Genomic DNA, 21,045 nt, shown 5'->3' on the forward strand with positions numbered 1-21,045 from the left:
GACACGTGCGGTGCTAAGCTACACCTCGTGTCCTAGAAGATACAAAGTAGTGTGTATCGACTCACTCATGGAACCTGTTCGTCGTCGGTTACCGTGTATGTATAATCCCTCATCCACTTGATGCTCCTTGGATGACTTAGGGTATGGTCAATTGTCAAACCCTAATCGATCATCCTAGTTAGTACTGATGCATTCGGAAGTCATCGGAGAACTCTTCTCCGATATTTCACTACCTTGGCCAAGGACTTCATCGCATCATCTTCCTTGAGTTGTCACCTCTTATACCGAGGGTGGATGATCCCATCTTGACTACTCAATCGTCTTCGAGAACTTCTTGATGTACCCGAACTAAGACTGTTTAGAAGCTCATGATTAGAGACTCGTTGGCCATAGCCAAAGTACAACCGTCCATCCACAAGACGTCTTTGGTGTCTCAGGTCTAAGAACCACTTACACAACCGTGACGTGAATCAACCTGATTGAAAGTTCGGTATAATACCATTCAGGGATTCGTACGGATCAATTCAATGAACTCTTTCCACTAAAGAACACCCACTATCTATCCTTAGTGTCTACACATTAATGGCTACAGGACTGGCCATACTCATCATATGAGTGAGGCTAGATAGTGTTTTCTATGTGGATACTTCGATGTCCTTCTCGTGTATCCTTTGAATAGGAATGTTTAGAACACATGCTTAAAGACTAGTGATCTCTGTATTATGATCTCATCATAATTCACTAAGTCCAATTATGTATTCATGGCTTTCATTATGTGCATCACACATGCACTATAATGAATATTTTCTATTAATGAACATGGAATGAGATGTGGAATGTGTGATTGGCTTTCCAGCCACATATATTTCCATCAGGCTCACGGGCGGCGGAGCCTACGGTTTACGTAATTTTGTGGTGGAATTTTCGTAATTTTGACAAAAACTAAAAAACATTAAAAAAACACAAGAAAATCCTTCAAAATCATATTTTTTAAAATTGATTCTTCATCCTACTTCTTCCTATGGGTGGTCCCACCTCTTATAGGGGTAAATATGTGCCTTCCCTCTTAGAAATAAAGGGGAGAAGGCCCAATTATAAGTAATTCGGGCCTCTTAATAGGAGAAATACCAACTATCATGCCCACACATGAGCTCACACACGTGCAAATGTGTAGGTCCATACAGTGACCCAAACATGCGCGAACAACAAAACATAGACGTGGCCAACATACAAGGCCTAGTAAACAAGAAAAATATGAGGAAAGATAATGTCAACCTCTATGGCCTGTTGACTAGGTCAGATACTTTGAAGGGTGGGTTGCGCGTGTGAGCCCTCACATGATGAACTGATACGATCGGGTCTTTGAAGTTGGATGGTCCACCATCATAGGGTCATGGCATCCTCTCCTGGATGATTAAAAGGATGATGCCCTCCATTATTGAGCATATGGAGCTTGTTTCTCCATCCAAGTGTATCTCAGACGAATGAGCGTGTATGAATGGATATGAGTATACTATCTCTCGCATAGTAACAACGAGTTGGTACAAATGAGACAGTTTAGGTGCCCCAATGACAGATTTTATACCCCAGTTTGTTGTCTCCTTAACTATACAACCAAACTAGTTCATATATGCCTACTTTTTATGGTTGTAAAAACAGATCGTGATGTGATTTATTTTGAATGTTAATGAAAGATCAAAATGAATTATTAAATGAATTATGGTGCATTATGTTAATGAATTAGTGTTTTAATGATTCACTTGATAACTTTATGCTAATATATATTTTTTATTATGTAAAATATTTCGTGAATTATTTACTAATAATTTGATACTCCTTTCTTCATTAAAAAGGCACATATTGAATAAGTTTAATTTTTAGCTTAAATCCTGTTAATTATTTATCGTGAATTTTAGTTAATACAAGCACAAATTCACATACAATGAAGATTTCTTCTATGGACAATACGAAGTTTTGACTTTTTTATATATTTATTTTCAGATGTTAATGGACCAACCTTCTAGACCAAGAAGAGAGCACTAATGTGAAAACCCTTTTAATTTCCATCCAAATTTAGCCTACTAAAAGGCTTCTCTCATTTAAACAAATGTAGACAAAGACTAAAATAATCATCATAATGAAGATCTACTATATTGAAACCATCCAAATGTTATATTGTGGGATGCTTCTCACTTTTGTAGGGCTTAATAGAAGCTTTTCAAATTTGACCCAATGTAGATAAAGATGATGATGATATTTGTAATGAAGATCTAATTCATTAAAGTTTCAATGAGCTGAGCCATGGCTGGATTTGTGAAGCTAGAACTTTTGAGTTGAAACCAAATACTTGTGAAATGGCAAGACCACCCAAACATGAATTATATTCAATAAAAATATACCTAAAAAAAGGATTACAGCTAATTTAAAACAATGAATTCTTAAATCCCAAATTGCAGAGCAAAATTCCTAGCTGATTCAAGGTACCAACTAGCCATCAATTTTTATGGCTGTAAAGCTCTGAAGAATTTGCTTTTCTATCTAAACGGAAGTATTCTGTATGGTTTACTGACTCACCAAAATTCCAATCTAAGTATGAATGTCGTTAGTGATGAGGATTGGACAGGTGATAATCTTATTTCTTGGAGTTCCAAGAAGCAGCCTAATATACGAAGATCAAGTACAACAGCAGAGTATAAGGCAATGGCTAATTGTGCTGTAGAAGTTCTTTGGATACAATCCCTCTTCAAAGAAATCAACGTCATCACCTAGAGCGCAACAATACTATGTTTTGATAACATTGAGGCTACCTATCTTGCTGTGAACCCTGTATTTCATGCCTGCATGAAGCATATAGAAACAGACATCCACTTTGTCAGAGAACAGGTGGGAAGAAAAAATATAGAAATCAAGTTCGTGCAAAGTGATGATCAGCTAGCTGATGTTCTGACCAAGTCACTTCCCAAAGCTTGGTTGGACAAGCTTAACATCGTCGCACTGCCGTCACGCTTGATGCGGGGTGTGAAGTGAGTCAGCAAACTCGGCATCCAGTCAACAGCCATCTGGTCAAATAGGATCCTCAGTATGAATAGCCAGTAATAATTGAACATGTACCCTATACTCGTTATGAGAACTAGTTGTTAGGATTCAATCTATGTTCAAGTATAGAATAGGATGAAATTAGCAGGTTAGGATAAAACCTAGAGGGGAGAAATATCAATGGTCAAGGGTACATCTCGCACAGCCGTTGTATTTACTAATACCGCTATGATTAAATCTAAATGGAGAGGAGACCAACAGCTCAGCTCTATTTTAACATAGACATTATAATTAGTTATAACGGCTATGATTAAAATAGAAACATGTTCCATTTAACAACTATTAATTTATTATTAATACGTACCAACAATGACATTTTAATTTGTGGAGTACAGATTATCTGAACCTAGGTCTTGTATCTTCTCTCCCTTTACTTCTCCTTATTTAGGAATAGGAGTCAGCAAACTCGCCACGTCACCAGCTCTGCCAGCAGGGGGACCAATAATGACTTAAATGAAGGTTAGCAAGTAATTGTATCCCATAGTCATTAAAGAGAAGTAAAAAGGAAACACTCAAACGGATGGGATTTATTCCTATCTAGCTGTTATAATCAGTTAAACATAAACTTTCCATTATTACAGTACTATACTGTACTGTAATTACGAAACAATTTTAATGAGACAAGTGTGGTGTAATAACGGCCTTAACGAATTGCTGTTGTCTCTCTACCTATTCTCTCTCTCTCTCTCTCTCTCTCTCTCTCTCTCTCTCTCTCTCTCTCTCTCTCTCTCTCTCTCTCTCTCTCTCTCCCACTCTTATGCTCTCTCTCCTCCTCGTCTATCCCCATTATTGTACTTGATCTCTGGAGCGGGAGAGCTGTTCTCCTTTGTTTGAGAGTTGTTCTCTTACAATATACAGCAGAATACAGCAGTAGAAGAACGAGAAACGGAAATAGAAAATATATTTCCAAGAGCTCACTGTCTGTTCTACATTTTACATTCACAAGAGCAGATCCCATATTTGAGCATCAAAACTATTTATTTGAAGCCGCGCTCATATGAAACCGCTGTTTTCATGAATGATATTTTTCTTCAATCACGTTTTAGTTATACAAACAGAACTACTTGTATATAAAAGTCCAACCTGTTTGTATAGATCCGGATCGTCCCAGACGTGGATGAAGGACGGTACGGTTTTTCGTCCACCAACAAAAAAAACCGTCCCGTCCAGTAATCATGGGATGGTTTTTTGTCCCGTCCAGTACTCCCCTGACGAATTTTTATCCCCAAATTCGTCCTCGATGAAAAAAATCTATTTTATATTTTTAATATATTAACATAGATTTTTTTAAGTATGTTAAGGGAAATATGGAGGAGAGAGAATGGAAATAGACATATGTACAATTAATTCTGAGCGGCAGCAGTTTGCAGGCGCGAAAAAACAAAGGACCTTGATGCAAATTGTCACAGCGAGGCCATGTGGTGAGATCCCAATCGTCGGATGTGAATCCGGAGGTTTTTCGTCCACATCCGTCCGTCCATCGTCCGAGACCCCCGGATGGACGGTTTTTTCTGCCGGGATGAAAACCGTTCTATCCAGTGGTCCCAGGACGAGTTTTCGCCCCGAAATACATCTGTATCCTCGGATGGGACGATTTTTAGTCCCCGGACGAAAAAATCGTCCCCTCCGCGTCCCTGAACTATACTTGTTTGATTGGCATTTTGCCATACTTTCGTCTCTTGTCGTAAGAATAGGCTAACATTTGGATTTCCGTGATAACGTTTTATGAAAACTACAGCCAGTTCGGAACGATGCCCAGATGCCGCGTCACGGATCACAATTCACACTTGAGACGAATATCCTGCCGACAAATTCTGTGGCCAAAATTATTATCCTCCGCGTATTTGGTCGGCAGTATCCATCAAGAATAATGCGCAACGTCAACGAAGAACATGACGAATGCCCGGATATCAAAAGACTGACGTGCCTCAATAGCGAACACCCAAAACTGAATTTGGCAGGTCAAAGTTGGAGCACAGATCTACCCAGTCCGATAAAATATTAATACAATAAGTAGCAAGGCAGAATGTAACAAACTGAAGATAAGAAGCCTTATTTCACAGCATCCGACAAGATTACATGGCTCTCCTCAATGATCGTCGCTGGGAAAACATAGGTTGATAGAGTAGGTAAGCCATCGAGATCGCGGGCATCTTTCAAATCTCCTCGATCTCTGTTTTCCGCTTCGTCACCTGACTTATACGGCACAGCCCATAACGCACATGCCAGAATGCAAAACGTGCACCAATTAATTAGTAGGGGGATCCAGCGACTCTATAAAGAGACCCAAGTCGAGTAGTATCTTATTATCAATCGTTGTGGAACTCCTTGTTCGTATCTTATTATCGATCGTTGCGGAACTCGTTTTCCGCATTTTCCACAGACCTGATTTTATACAGATGAACACATTAGCCGTCGAGAAGATGATCTCGGGCAGCGCTGCACCGCTCGACGCGAATTACCTGCTGGGTCTGCGGCGTCGGAGTCTGAAGCAGTCCTCTGCGCTTTGTCTCGCGTCAAAGTCCAAAGCTCGGAGTCTATCCTTTCCGGTGAGCTGAGCTTCCCAACTGTCTTTAGGGAGAGATAGAAGGTCTTTCTTTGTCTGAACGGCACGGTACTCATAGTTGTACACGGTTATCTGCAGGCACTGTTGGAGGCGGAAGCGAAGGAGGAGGACAGGGAAACGCAGCGGAGGTCGGGGCGCGCGCCGCTGGTGGACGCGCTGGGAGCGGCGGCCGAGGAAGACGTGGCCTGCTTCGGCTTCCCTGGCCACTCGAGAGGAAGAGGAGCGCCCGCGGCGCTCGCGCGACTCATCGGAAATGCGGCCTTCTCCCACGACGTCTTCTTCCTGGAGGACGCCGTCGCGGAAGCGCAGAGGGAGGCCGCGGTGCTGTTCGGCGCGGACGAGACGTGGTTCCTCGTCAACGGCACCACCTGCGGGGTGCAAGCCGCCATCATGGCCACCTGCGGCCCCGGCGAAACCTAATCCTCCCCGCAACGCCCACATCTCCGCCTCCTCCGCCATGGTCATGTCCGGCGCCGTGCCTCGCTACCTCACCCCCTCCTTCGACCCCTTCTTCGGCATCCCCGGCGGCATCTCCGCCGCCGACGTCGCCGCCGCCGCGGACAGCGCCTCGCGCGCCGGCGAGCGCCTCGGCGCAGTGCTCGTCACCTCGCCGACCTTCCACGGCGTTTGCAGCGACGTCGCCGCCATGGCCGAGATCTGCCGCCGCCACCGCGTGCCGCTGCTCGTCGACGAGGCCCACGGCGGGCACTTCAAGTTCCACCGCGACTTCCCCTCCACGGCGCTGCAGCAGGGCGCCGACGTCGCCGTCCAGTCCACCCACAAGGTGTTGTCCTCGCTCACCCAGTCCTCTATGCTGCACGTCGCCGGCGGGCTCGTCGACAGGGACCGCGTAGACAGCTGCCTCCAGGCCTTGCAGAGCTCCAGCCCGAACCACCTCCTTCTCGCCTCGCTGGACGCCGCCAGGGCTCAGCTGGAGGAGAACCCCGCAAGGGTCTTCGACGGCGCCGTCGTGCTCGCCGCCGAGGCCGCGCGGCGGCTCGCGGAGGTCCCCGGAGTCAACGTTCTCCGCTCCGGCGCCGTGGACCCGCTGCGGATAACGGTGCGGGTGTCGCGGCTCGGGATCAACGGCCAGGATGCGAGGAGGATCCTGGAGGAAGACTATCGGATTCTCTCCGAGCTCGCGGGGGCGCGCACCGTGACCTTTGCCGTCGGCCTGGGGACTCGGCCGCAGGACGTGGACAGGCTCGTCGGGGGCGGTGGCGCGCCTCTCGCTCGCCACGGGGGACGCCGCAGTCGCGAGCGAGGAAGACGAGGGGATGGAGAGAGCCTTGTTTGAGGCAGGCGAGATGGCGCTGAGCCCAAGAGAAGCCTTCTTCGCGAGGAAGAAGAAGGTTCAGTTCCGGCAGAGCGCCGGCAGAGTGTGCGGGGAATTCGTCTACCCTTTCCCGCCGGGGATACCGCTGCTCATGCCGGGGCAAGTGGTGACGAGGGATGTCATCGACTATCTGCTGGAGATTAGAGAAAACGGGGCTCTCATCAAAGGAGCTGCCGATGCCAACCTATCCACCATCATTGTATGCGACGTCTGAAGAGCTTCTTTTCCTTCACTGGAGCTCTCGCTGACACTTGATCTTCACGCTGTCATTGTGGGTAACTCAGCCATGTACACTACGACTCACGTACAAACTGTTTTGTGAAAAAAACATTAACTGGCTTTCTTTTGCCTTCCCCATGAAAGTTACGCAAGTCTCAGGCTGGCGTTTGGAAGAATGGGTTCTCTTGAATGTTTTGAATTATCTGGCGATGCTTTTTTTCTAAGGTCATTTGGACGGAGATTGTAGCAAGTTTCGAAATTGTTTCTTTCTGTCAGGTCAGTACATAGACTACGTTCAAAAACAATATTTTATGATATTTAAAATTGCGGAGCAAAAAACTTGGCGAGAGAGTAACCCCAAGTCCGGTTAAAAGTTTATCGTGGAGCCAGTGAAGGAAAGTTTACCCGATGCCAACCTATCCACCATCATTGTATGCGACGCCTGAAGAGCTTCTTTTCCTTCACTGGAGCTCTCGCTGACACTTGATCTTCACGCTGTCATTGTGGGTAACTCAGCCATGTACACTACGACTCACGTACAAACTGTTTTGTGAAAAAAACATTAACTGGCTTTCTTTTGCCTTCCCCATGAAAGTTACTCAAGTCTCAAGCTGGCGTTTGGAAGAATGGGTTCTCTTGAATGTTTTGAATTATCTGGCGATGCTTTTTTTCTAAGGTCATTTGGACGGAGATTGTAGCAAGTTTCGAAATTGTTTCTTTCTGTCAGGTCAGTACATAGACTACGTTCAAAAACAATATTTTATGATATTTAAAATTGCGGAGCAAAAAACTTGGCGAGAGAGTAACCCCAAGTCTGGTCAAAAGTTTATCGTGGAGCCTTGAAAAAGGTACGATGCAAAACCCATGTTTATAATACAGCAGTTACAGTGATACTAAGCTTTAAACCACGAATAATTTTAAACCAAGTTAAAAATATTCTCCAGATTAGGTCATTTTAACCGTGCGGAGAGCACGTGTTATTGATCAAAATCTCAATGTGGCGTATGCCTAGTGCACTAGGTTCGTAACAGCGCAACAACGAAGCCAAGATGAGAACCTAAGCCCATCATAACTGGGGCCGTAGTCGATACTATGGTGGTAATTATAATTTAGCGGATGACTGCCTCTAAAGTGCAGTTGTGACACGCGGAGAGGTAGAAATTCCAGGGGTAGAGAGGTGAATCGGGAAGGATGAGCCGCCTGAAGACTCGGTGAGGTAGAGAAGGAGATCAGAGGGAAATACATAATAGCAAATGACTAAAACGCCCCTGTGGGCTAACATTTCAAAATTACCCCTAGGATCCTATCAAGATGTAGGTTGGGTTGCAATCATCTGGTTCATAGATTTGACATTAGATATCCTACAGCAATTCGAAAGTACAGATCAGCTACTATCCGCCTATTGTGATCAAATGAAGGATTCTGGACAGATAAAACATTCACATTGTCTTGGCACCTAACCGCGGGAGAGCCACCTCGCTGTCTTCATCATCTGTCATCTGATTTTTACACTTTTACTTGGAACTTTTCTCCACTGTAGGAGAAACAGTTGAAGTACTTTATCAATTCCAAAATCGTGTTCACAGGAAAATATCTTTCCTAATGCCTTATTATTTGAAATTATAATTTACGTTAGAGTTCATAATTCATAATGTTCAGAGTAAAGCGATAATTTTGTAGGACTAAACTTCTAAAGGAACGGTGATTACCTTCTCTTAATTGGCCACAGAATTCTATTATATGAAGATTTTTTAGCATATACGTGAGCCTCATTTCACGTAATAACACGCCTAATTTATCAGTGGTCCTTCTGCTTCGTTACACACCAGAGATTTTCATCCTTGAAGACATGACCAGACCTCTGATAAGCTACTGGGTCAAGAAAAGGAGGGCCCACTGGACCTAATTAAAGTTTACCTATCAATATTCCATGAGGTTCCCTTATCTTCTAAAATGTAGTATTATACTCAGAAAAAATAAGGCTTCCTCTCTCTTGTATAGAACCTTTTGTCTTGCTACTCACCAACTAATTTTTCATCACACTAGAAATATCTCATTTTATGGTGGTAATGTGGATCTACGAAATTCAGCCTTGAGTATTAATATGGTTTGATTTAACCATGACGATATTTAAAGTGGAATATAGTGACATTTCTCCTATTCACAAGTACCTGGTCTTTGTTCTGAATTTGTTAGGTATGTTGAGGCGTGATAGCACAAAGGATATATTCAGCGAATCTGAAACGGGGAAACCCATTGGGTATAAAACTGAAAGTGGAGTAACATAAGACATTGGGATAGAGATAAATGTGTAGAGTCATTTTGGACAATTACAAAATATAGTGAACTAAATTAAGTAATTTAGATGAAGTAAAACGTTCTAATATGACTGGATAGAAGCCTTAATTCATATTCATGGAGAGAAAAGGAGTTGAACTATATCAGGAAATAGAGACAGTTTGGTAGTTAAGTCTAGACCAAAAAACAATTGATTGGGATGGTTCGATTTTGTATATTCAACTTGCCTTGTGAACTTCGAGCAAGAAATAGACAGCGGAGTGAAAATGATACTTATATACAGAACAATAAAAAACTTATAATCATCGCCTCCGGATGTGCCAAGACGAATGTATTCATGGTGGGTCGCCGGCCGATAAAAACTTCACAATGTCAAAATTGTTAACAACGAGTTCCACATGAATCCTTTTTATATAGTCCCCGGATCTTGATAACGTTGAAAACAGGGAATTAGAGATCGAGTAGAGTAGAAAATGAACCGGATCTTGATAACGTTGAAAACAGGGAATTAGAGATCGAGTAGAGTTGAAAATGATCCGGATCTTGGTGGGCCTACATTATCTGTCTTAAGATATTACCACCGACACTGTTTGATGACCCAGAAATCTGGTTGAATGCCGTAAGAGACAGCCTCTTCTCTTGTATGTTCAGTACATCTGTTTACTTCTCATTTTACTATTTTTTTTGTCGCGTTAGGTAGATCTCAGCGCCAACGTGAATCTATCAATTTCAAGCTTGGGTGTTTGCTATTGAGCCACATCTCTCTTTTGATATCCATAGGTTTGCGGCATTTCTTCATTGACCTTCAAGTATTCCGACTGACGGGTATTGTTGATCAACCACGCGGGGAAAATAAATTGGTCCACGCTACTCGTCAGCAGAACTTCTTTTTGTCTCCACTGTACTCTGTAATCCGTGACGCGGTATCCGGAAATCGTTCTAACTTGAAATCATTTCTTTGAGAGTGATCTGCTCGAATAGGCAGTTTTCAGGCGAAGGGCCAAGGTAGAACAGGACATTAGCTCTAGGAAAATGATAGCCACCTTTCACTTACTGTTTCTTCAACGCTAGCTCCCGGTCTCTATGATCGTTCTCTCCTTCATCTGTCTCCTTATTTTATCATTTCTTTTCACCTTACGTTTTTTTCTCTTCGCAGGGTCTCACATCTTTTTCGTCGTATTCCCGCCTCCTTGTTTCTTTCTTCCGTTTCGCTCTTTCCTCTTTCGTCGTCTTCTCCTATCTATCCCTCACCCTTCCTTCCGTGTCTCTCTCCTCAATCTTTCTTTCTTTCTGTCTGTCTGTCTTTCTTTCTTCCTCTATTTCTTTCTTTCTGTCTGTCTGTTTTTCTTTCTTTTTATTTCTTCCTCTATTTCTTTCTTTCATTCTTTCTTTCTGTCTGTCTGTCTTTCTTTCTTTCTTTTTCTTTCTTCCTCAACTTTCTTTCTTTCTTTCTTTTTCTTTGTTCCTCTTCTTTCTTTCTTTCTTTCTTTCTTTCATTCATTCTTTCTTTCTTTCTTTATTTCATGTTTAATCTATTTTCTCTCTTCGGCATCCACCCTTTCATTCTTCTTTCTGTTTTTGTCGTCTTCATGTCTCCTCCCGCGACTTTTAGCCGGGTTGAACTGATAGATCAATAAACTTAAAACATACCTTCCATTGATGAATCTCTTTCTTCTTTTCTTCTTGAGGGTGGAGGGTCCTTCTTGATCCTTCACCGACGAGTTTCTTCCTTAGGACGATGGCACCTCGAGGACTCTCTCGATGGGGGATCAAGGGGACCCGAAACCCCTTAAATAGGATCCCAAGGGATTCCAAAGGGTGGCAGTTGCAAGCCCCTCCATCAAGAGCTTGCAACTGCTGAATGCCAAAGGTTGCAACCGTTAAGAAAACCAACGGTTGTAGCCCACATCAAAAATTGAATTCCAACTATCTCCCACTTGGGCTACACACCATGACTTTCCACCTTTAATGAGCTCAAATGGCTACTACTTGTCAAAGTACAAATGTTCATCTCGTCCATCAACATATTTAGCATAGGACTGAACAGCTTTCATCACATTATCGCGCAATTCAGCCATCACAATCACTAATGCTATAATGTAGAATGACATAGATTAAATTTTATATGAGTCCCACTTTATGGAGATCTTATAAACAAAATGGACAATAAAAAAACTTTAATTCTGCAGAAAATGTATACATGTCCACATTAAGAACCCTTCATACAAACTCCCACTTAAACTCACTATTCTTCCCAATGAAGAATGCCCATGTGAGTAGTATTCTCCATAAATACTTTAGGCAATACACCTTTCGTAAGCGGATCCGCAATCATTGAGTTTGTTCCAATATGCTGTGTAGACAATTCTCCATTTTGTATCCTTTCCTTGACAATTAAGTACTTGATGTCTATATGCTTAAACTTTGTCAAGCTCCTATTGTTGTTGGAGAACAGAACGGCTGACTTATTGTCACAATATATCTTCAACGGTCTTTCGATGATTAGATGCCTCATACATAGCAATATATTCCGCGGCCATAGTGGATGAAGCTACAAGTGGTTGCTTTGCACTCCTCCATGAAATGGCTCCTCCAGCCAACAGAAATATATAATCTGACGTGGATCTTCTTGAATCTTGGCATCCAGCAAAGTCAGAATCAGAATATCCAATGATCTCCAATTGATCTGACCTTTTATATGTGAGCATGAAATCCTTAGTTCTCTGTAAATAGTGCATGACTCTCTTGGCCGTTATCCAGTGATCCATTCCTGGATTGCTCAAATATCTTCCAAGCACTCCAAGTATATATGCAATATCCGGACGCGTACAAACTTGGGCATACATCATACTTCCAATAGCTGATGCATAAGGAATAGTATGCATTGCTTTTGCCTCCTGATTATTTTTAGGGCATTGACTAAGACAAAATTTGTCTCCTCTTGATACAGGGGTATTTCCTGGTTTGCAATTTTGCATGTTAAACCTCTTAAGGATTTTATCGATATAGGTCTTTTGTGATAACCCCATAATATTTTGAGTCCGACCTCGGTATATCTCTATGCCTAAGACAAATGAGGCTTCATCGAGATCTTTCATCTCAAAATTCCTTGATAGGAATGATTTGGTTTCACTCAATAATCCCATATCGTTACATGCAAGCAAAATATCATCCACATACAAAACTAAAAATATGTACCTACTCCCACTGAACTTATGATATACACAATTATCAACTTTATTCATCTCAAAACCATATGAAATGATAACCTTATGGAATTTGTGATACCATTGACGAGAAGCTTGCTTGAGTCCATAAATGGATTTCCTTAATTTGGAAACCAAATTATTTGAATCTTTGGACTCAAAATACTCTGGTTGCTTCATGTATATCGTCTCCTCAATGTCTCCATTGAGAAAGGCGGTCTTTACATCCATTTGATGAAGCTCAAGATTGTAATGTGCAACTAGTGCCATTATTATTCTAAAAGAGTCTTTAAAATAAACTTGAGCAAAAGTCTCTTTGTAATCAATACCTTCCCTTTGAGTAAATCCTTTGGCTACGAGACGTGCTTTATGTCTCTCCTTGTTACCTCTTGAATCCCTCTGGGTCTTGAATATCCATTTACAATCTATGGATTTTGCACCATCAGGTAGTGGAACAAGTTCCCAAATGCCATTATCATGCATGGATTTGATCTCTTCCTTCATGGCATCAATCCACTTTTGAGAATCTGAGCTTTCCATGGCTTGACGGAAGTTGATTGGGTCATCTTCCTCGATGCTCATGTCTACTTCATGCTCTTGAAGATACACAAAGTAGTCATCCGGAATAGCTCTCTTTTTCTCTCTAGTGGATCTCCTTAATGGTATTGATTCTTGAGGTTGTTGAGTTTGAATTTCAGGGTTGGAGGATTCTTGATTATCATCTTGTACTTGAATTATTGTTTCACCAATGTCAAGTGATTTTTCTTTATCTTGAGCATTGTTGTGAACAATAGGAGGCATTGTTAAACAATCCTCTTCAAAGACGATAGTTCTAACCTTATCTACCCCCACAAACTCATCATCCTCAAAGAATATAGCATTCCCCGTCTCAAAAATAGTTCGAGTTGTAGGATCATAAAATTTGTACCCCTGGATCGTTCGAATTATCAACATAATGGCAGCTTAATGTCCTAGAATCAAGTTTCCTTTCATTAGGCTTATAAGGTCTTGCCTCAGTAGGACAACCCCAAACACGTAAATGTCTTAGACTAGGTCTTTTGCCCGTCCAAAGCTCATAAGGGGTTTTTTCTGTTGCCTTTGCTGGTACTCTATTAGTCAAATAAACTGCTGACTTTAGCGCTTCACCCCATAATGGTTCAGGTAAAGAAGTCTGGCTCATCATGCTTCTTACCATATCCTTGAGTGTACGATTTGCGTCTCGGCAACACCATTCATGCTAGGAGATCCTGGCATCGTGTATTGAGGACTATCACACTCTTCCAAATATTTAGCGAAAGGTCCTAGACGTTGTTCTCCCGATCCATCATTTCTGCCGTAATATTCTCCACCGCGGTCAGATCTAATGGCCTTAATCCTTTTGTTGAGTTGATTTTCAACTTCAACCTTAAAGTTTTTGAACACGTCAATGGCTTGAGATTTCTCATGAATGAGATACAAGTAACCATATCGAGAATAATCATCAATGAAAGTGATAAAATACTGTTGGCCATTCCAAGAGGGTATAGGAAATGGACCACAAATATCAGTATGAATCAATTCCAAGACGTCTAAAGCTCGATGTGAACCATATTTTCTAATATTTGTCCGTTTTCCCTTAATGCATTTGACACAAGTGCCAAAATCCTTAAAATCTATGTAATTAAGAATTCCATCTGACACAAGCCTTTCAATTCTCTTTTGAGAAATGTGGCCTAACCTTTTGTGCCACAAAAATGATGAAATCTCATCACCCAACTTTCGCTTTGTACCAACCGTACTTAATTGAAAGGAATATTCCAAAGAGACTTTAGTGTCAACCAAATACAAATTATCATAAGCTCCTAAATTTCCTGTACCTAGAAGTACAGAATCCTTATAAAGACCAAATTTTCCATCCCCAAATGAACAATTGTAACCAGATTTGTCCAATACTGAAACGGATATTAAGTTACGTCCAAAAGATGGCACAGCAAAGGTCTGATTTAAAAGCAAATGATAACCAGTTTTAAAAATGACTTCAAAGACTCCAACGGCTTCAACCTCCTTCGCTTTCCCGTCACCTTGATAGATGAACTTTTCACCGTTATTTGGTTTGCGATGGCTGAGGCAGCCCTGCAAGGATACACTCACATGAGTAGTAGCTCCAGAATCTACCCACCAAGTGTACCTTGTTACAGAAGCTAAGTTATCTTCCGAACAAACATAAGAAAGAAAAATACCTTTCTTCTTGAACCATTCTATGCGCTTGGCACAGTCTTTCTTCATGTGTCCACCTTTCTTGCAGAAGAAGCAACGCATCTCCTTATGCAGCTTCTTTTTAGGTGGAACGCCAGCAATTTGTTTGCCCTTCCTTTTTCCCTTATCCTTAGATTTGTTAGAAGAAGCAACTGTAAGATGAGCACTTTCACATTGTTCTGACTTCAGTCTCTCTTCCTCTTGCACACAATGCGAGATGAGCTCATTCAAGGACCATGGATCCTTTTGATAATTATAGCTAACCTTGAATTGACTGAATTGATGTGGGAGAGAGTTTAAAGCCATGTAAACAATGGATTCCTCCGGAAGTTCCAAGTTTAATCCCTTTAATTTGGAACGTATGTGAGACATCTCCATAATGTACTCTCGTATATTGCCTTTTCCTGTATACTTCATATTCGTAAGGCGATTCATGAGAGTACTAATCTCAGCTCTATCTTCTTTATGATACCGTTTCTCAATTTCTTGAATGAGAATTTTGGCATCTGTTGCCTCTTCCGCTAAGGTGTCCCTTAGGGATTCAGGAATGGTGCACTTGATTACCATTAAGCACATCCTATTGGACCTTTCCCATGTTTCATGGGCCTTCTTTTCTTCAGGAGAAGAAGATTCCTTTATGGCCGGTGGTTGTGCGTTCCGGAGGGCATAATCAAGATCCGAAGCACCCAAGTACAATGATAAGAATTCCTTCCATTTCTTAAAGTTTGCACCACTTAACATAGGAATGGAATTCAAATTCGTGCAAATATCAGAAGATTTTGAGCCTAAATACAAAGAATAAATAAACTCACATAAGAACGTAATCAAAATTTACGTCAACACCAAATAGTGAAATTTGGCACAAGCGATCAAATGCAACATCAATTTCATCTTTGGATGATAATCAACTTCATGGCGATCCACTTCGTAAGATAGTTAAATTCAAACAATCATAAATAATCATTAGTAAGATCTCCTTTGGGATGACTTATCCTGATCATTTACACATAATGATCGTTAAATTTTCTATCATGAACATGGCTTACATTCGGCCAAGCACTCATTTTCCTTTGGGCCAATAAGTGCTTGCATGAACAAAATCATTTCTTTATCTTAGTATTTTAAGAAATAACTAAGGTTGATATAGCCATCACATTGCATGCGAAAATACTAGATCCATTTCAAATTTTAGTGACCTAGTGTGCAATAAATTCTGCCAAATATTTCCTCTCCTTTGGGTTAGGATATATTTGCATGAATTAAAAAAAAAGAAAAGACTTTAAAAAATAACAAGGATGTCATTTTAACATAAAATAATTTAAACAAAATATTATTTTGGAAATATTTCAATGTTGCATTCAACCTTTTCTATGCCGATATAAACTCTAGTGGGCCACTATTATAAGGCCAATATGAGCATTAAAAAAATGTCATATATATTTCCAAAGAAAAGAAAAAAAAATTGTTTTGGGATGGTTTTGAAGATGACCTTATGCCCTTTCATGAAGCCCAATTCGGATGGACCTTTCTTAATGGGCTATATTTTCAGTTCCTTTAAAAAAAAAAGAAGAAAAATCGATGCAGGAGGGGGGGGCTTCAACCCACGACCTCCCCCAACCCACCATTCCCTCAAACACCTTAACCAACCCAGCCACCATCATTTTACGAAAATGGGTATATTTAATATATTATAAACCATAATAGCCTTCGTCTTCCCAAAAAAAAAAACGAAACGAAAGCTGCAAAAACTCAATGCGGAAACGGATTATGGAGATCCAAAACGATGAAGATCATCACTCAGAGTGATCGATTTTCGTCGACCTATCATGCTCTGATACCACTTGATAGATCAATAAACTTAAAACATACCTTCCATTGATGAATCTCTTTCTTCTTTTCTTCTTGAGGGTGGAGGGTCCTTCTTGATCCTTCACCGACGAGTTTCTTCCTTAGGACGATGGCACCTCGAGGACTCTCTCGATGGGGGATCAAGGGGACCCGAAACCCCTTAAATAGGATCCCAAGGGATTCCAAAGGGTGGCAGTTGCAAGCCCCTCCATCAAGAGCTTGCAACTGCTGAATGCCAAAGGTTGCTACCGTTAAGACAACCAACGGTTGTAGCCCACATCAAAAATTGAATTCCAACATGAACAAGACGGAAAGTATTTCTATTTTAATAGATAAAGAAAATGTTTACAGACATGCATTGAGTTGGTTATACCAAATGATGGATATTGAATTATTGACTTTCAAAAAAAAACTTTTTAGTAGTTTGAATCATCAACAAAATTCTAGATACAGTCAAAACAGGTTGACTCGTGGATTGACAAGGTTGGAAGAACAGAAACCACGAGAATGTATCATACTTCAGATGAACTAAGATATTCCTGTTAGATTTTGGTATTGCATCAATATTTTGACGAGATAGTGTGTCATTTATTATTACCCTTGGTCACATTATTATGGTTTTCGACTATTGGCCTTTCACTTCTTCGATGCTTGTTCAACTTCTACCTTTTAAGTGAATATTCAACTTCATATGCATAATTCTTGACATATTTCATTCAATAGTCTCCGTTCTTAAACCAGCTAAGCAGTCATTTTACAGTTCCCTCTCTCCCCATCCATCTCCTGACCCATTCCTCTATATCTCATTTAAAAGCTCTATATTTTAGGCCACTCCATGATATTCGGAATATTTATTTCATTATATCATAAATACAGTAACTATGGTGAAATCATAGAAACATATGTTACAAGTTCAATTTAAAGCAACGCCAAAAAACTCAAAAAATAATAATAAACCATCCATAACACACTTGTGGTTATTTTTTATTAATTTCTAATTGTATAGATATCTACAGTATGAAAATCAGAACTTAACTTTATCCTTATATTATCATTCACTTTGGTTTTCAAATATGTTACACTTATTCTAAAACACTTTACATGCATTGCTAATTATATAATGCCTAAGAGGGTTGATTTCCTTAACTTTGCCTAAGATGTTGTAAATTATTATTTCTTGTATGTGCTCAACATCACCTTCTCAAGCATATATATAAAGTTCTAGAGTAAAACACCAATTATAACTCCATGTTTCAAATTAGGTATTTCATTATGAAATAAGATATACCACGAAACATATTGATTGGTTAATTCTAGGGCCTCTCTGATCCCTTAAAATATTTTATGGATGGTAAACAATATCAGACAATATTTTCATAAGGAAATTTAATATATCATGTATATATTTTACATCTACCATTTGGATACAGAGTTGGCATATATTCTTATCAGCTAGCTCATAATAATTTAAATATCCACTTGAACCTCCCATTTAGTGCACAAAGTCTTATAAAAATTGTCAAGCTACTGATTCAGATTCACTAATACCTTTTGTAAATCCCCATATTTTTTATTCATCAACCATTATATATCATTTCAGGAATATTTTCCATAATTATCCATATCTTGTTGAGTACCTACTTGGATAATAATTATTACCCAGCTTTATTCCTCATGTTCTTGGAGATATTAAAAATACTGGCTTAAAGTATTCGCCAATACTTTTTGTCAAGTCAAGATAACATCTTGATATATTATCAAAATAATTATTACATCAAAGGCGGGTATGTCCATCACTAACCCTAGCTGATGTATGATTTTTTAAAAAATTTTAATATGATAATAAAACCAAATGAATTAATTATTTTGAAAATTATTTTAAATAATTTACTTTAAATCACAGCTATCATTTTCCCACGGTAATATAGGGTCTCATGTTACTAATTGAGTTGTGTTGTCGCCGATAATCACTATATATGAATATGAAGTAATTCTTTATAATTCTACTTTGTATTCATTGAATCATTATCAATGAATTTATGGTTGACCTATGGGGTAAAGAATTTAAGGTGAAGGAAGGTTCCCACTGTCCCAGAAGAAAGCTTGGCCATGGGGAAACTCAAGAGTTAAAAGAGACAAGAGAACACAAGAATGATATGGAGCCATTCAAAAGAGGAGAGATCACATGTATAGAGATAAAACTAATTCAAGGCTGGATTTTAGACTTTTCGCTAGCCCTTACTTGAGGGTTTATCTGTAATTAGCATATTCTCATGATATTCAGTACATATTCTCATAACATATTAATTGCACTCCAAAAGATATTTATAAAGTTTCTATTTAATACTAGTTCAGGAGCTTAAAACCTTGATTCAATGCATCATGATTTCCTTGAATATACCTTATTTTTTGGTACCATTCAGAATAGCCTAGTCATGAGTTTAAACTGCTACATACTCACCACTTGATATGCACAAGATATTGTTTTTCAACAGAGAGAGGACCTTTGCCTTTTAAATAAGATGTATGTGATTACTAGAGAGGAGAGTTGTATTCACCTGATGAGCATTAAAGGTAGTTCCAACACTGTGATTTTGCTCTTATATTGTCCTCTATAATCTCTGTTTATTACATTGCACCAAAAAACCATCATATCATCAACCAGATGATGATACAATGGCAGACTAATAATACTCATACAAAGAATAAACAGCATGTCCAAGAGATATATTTTAGGCTTCATGAAAATGTCATATATTTTTTAGAAAGCATTACTTTTTATTGATACTAGTGGATTTACACCCTGGGGTACTTATGAGAGACATTATATGTTTGAGGTATTCATACATTTGATAAGCACTCTCAAGGCCACCAACATTCACCTCTGAATCGTTAGACGATAGGGAGAAGCATATAAGACTGTTACTGATTTGTTCCAGTAACAACAGTTTACTCCATTAAATTCATACAAAAAGGCTTTACTCACTTCTATTACATTATAAGAAGATTTATTCTCATCCCAAGAAAAATGCTGATGAACAATGAGTCAAGACTGTAAACGCCTCGCATCTCATTACTATTCTTAAAACATAATAACTACACTCATTTTTTATTTATTAAAAAATACATATAATTTGAATTGGGTAAATTCTCAGTTCTTACAGTTGGCAGTTTCAACAGGTACTTCCTCTTCCTCATCTCTCAACAATATAATTTCCCTTAACGACTAATGATTTTTATAATTACTGAGATAACAGCATGGGTTTGTATGTCATTCTTTGAGGATATGGAGCAATTGAGATACCTTGTTTGTACAGGAGCATGGAGGAACCTAAAATCTTGCACACGGCTTTCTATCCTACCAAACTAGATAGAACAAAGCCAATCCAGCTTTACACCCCCTAATCTATCCTTCCTACATACTCCTAAAATCATAAATCCTAAAACATGCAATATTTCTTATGGATTTTCCTTTTATGCTTTACACTTCTATAGTTCCAAATTCATGCAAGAGCTAGTTGCTCAAACCATACTGAATTCAGAGATAATTTGGACTAGTGGAGCACTCAAAATGTGATGGAGAGTAATGGTTTACTACCTCTAGAGATGCTCAAACTAAGGTGACTTTGATTTATCTGATGAGCAATAAACTAGATAGGGCTCAAATAATCAATACGTCCATTTATGTTTTGCCTTTAATTGAACATGGGGAAAGAGGATTCATATCAGATAATGTAGAATATTCTTTAAATAGGCACTGGAAAATTAAACTTGAGGTCATAAAAATTTATAATCATGTGTTGAAAAAAATTATTCAATTGGTAAATACCATATTATAATCTTAATTATATTTTCTATGATTTGCCATGATTATTTTTATTAAATGAATTACCCCGCTTGAGATCCTTTAATTGATATTATTAAATTTTATTGTTTTTTCAGTTATTTGGATCTAGGAATATACTTGAATTAAATAAACATATTTAAGGACAATAAGATATAATATGAAGCCCAGATGGCAAAATAATTGGGCATCTTGAAGGATATTATGTAATCGTCAAGCCAATTACTCTTATATATTATTTTAGGTCTATTGGGGTTAATATTTATTCATTATTATTCTTGTGTGATTTTTATTATGAAGTTATTGGACAGATGCAATAACACAGTGTATTATAATGAGACAATGATACATTGCTCACTAATTTCTAGATATTTATTCTAAATATTCATATTTGATG

At 39.5% G+C, this 21,045-nt stretch overlaps 2 protein-coding genes across 2 annotated transcripts; both read left to right on the forward strand.

The window, feature by feature from the left end:
• The first annotated feature begins 5,407 nt into the window (after positions 1 to 5,407).
• Positions 5,408 to 6,084, forward strand: LOC144714592 (uncharacterized). Its single transcript, XM_078589365.1, has 2 exons — positions 5,408 to 5,645; positions 5,741 to 6,084. The coding sequence occupies exons 1-2, from the start codon at positions 5,496 to 5,498 to the stop codon at positions 6,080 to 6,082; spliced, it is 492 nt and encodes a 163-aa protein (XP_078445491.1). The 5' UTR covers positions 5,408 to 5,495; the 3' UTR covers positions 6,083 to 6,084.
• A 5-nt stretch (positions 6,085 to 6,089) lies between these two features.
• LOC144714591 (uncharacterized) lies at positions 6,090 to 7,347 on the forward strand. The gene has a single exon (XM_078589364.1). The coding sequence runs from the start codon at positions 6,120 to 6,122 to the stop codon at positions 6,957 to 6,959; it is 840 nt and encodes a 279-aa protein (XP_078445490.1). The 5' UTR covers positions 6,090 to 6,119; the 3' UTR covers positions 6,960 to 7,347.
• Positions 7,348 to 21,045: the final 13,698 nt, after the last annotated feature.

The sequence above is a fragment of the Wolffia australiana genome, chromosome 17 (genome assembly GCF_029677425.1).
Source record: "Wolffia australiana isolate 7733 chromosome 17, ASM2967742v1".
NCBI classification, from domain to species: Eukaryota; Viridiplantae; Streptophyta; class Magnoliopsida; order Alismatales; family Araceae; genus Wolffia; species Wolffia australiana.

Excerpts from the sequence above, each read along its gene's own strand:
- LOC144714591 (XM_078589364.1), top strand. The coding sequence starts at position 6,120 with ATGGTCATGTCCGGCGCCGTGCCTCGCTACCTCACCCCCTCCTTCGAC.
- LOC144714592 (XM_078589365.1), top strand. The coding sequence starts at position 5,496 with ATGAACACATTAGCCGTCGAGAAGATGATCTCGGGCAGCGCTGCACCG. Across the intron at positions 5,646-5,740 it reads CTCGGAGTCTATCCTTTCCG|GCACTGTTGGAGGCGGAAGC; the intron begins GTGAGCTGAGCT and ends GGTTATCTGCAG.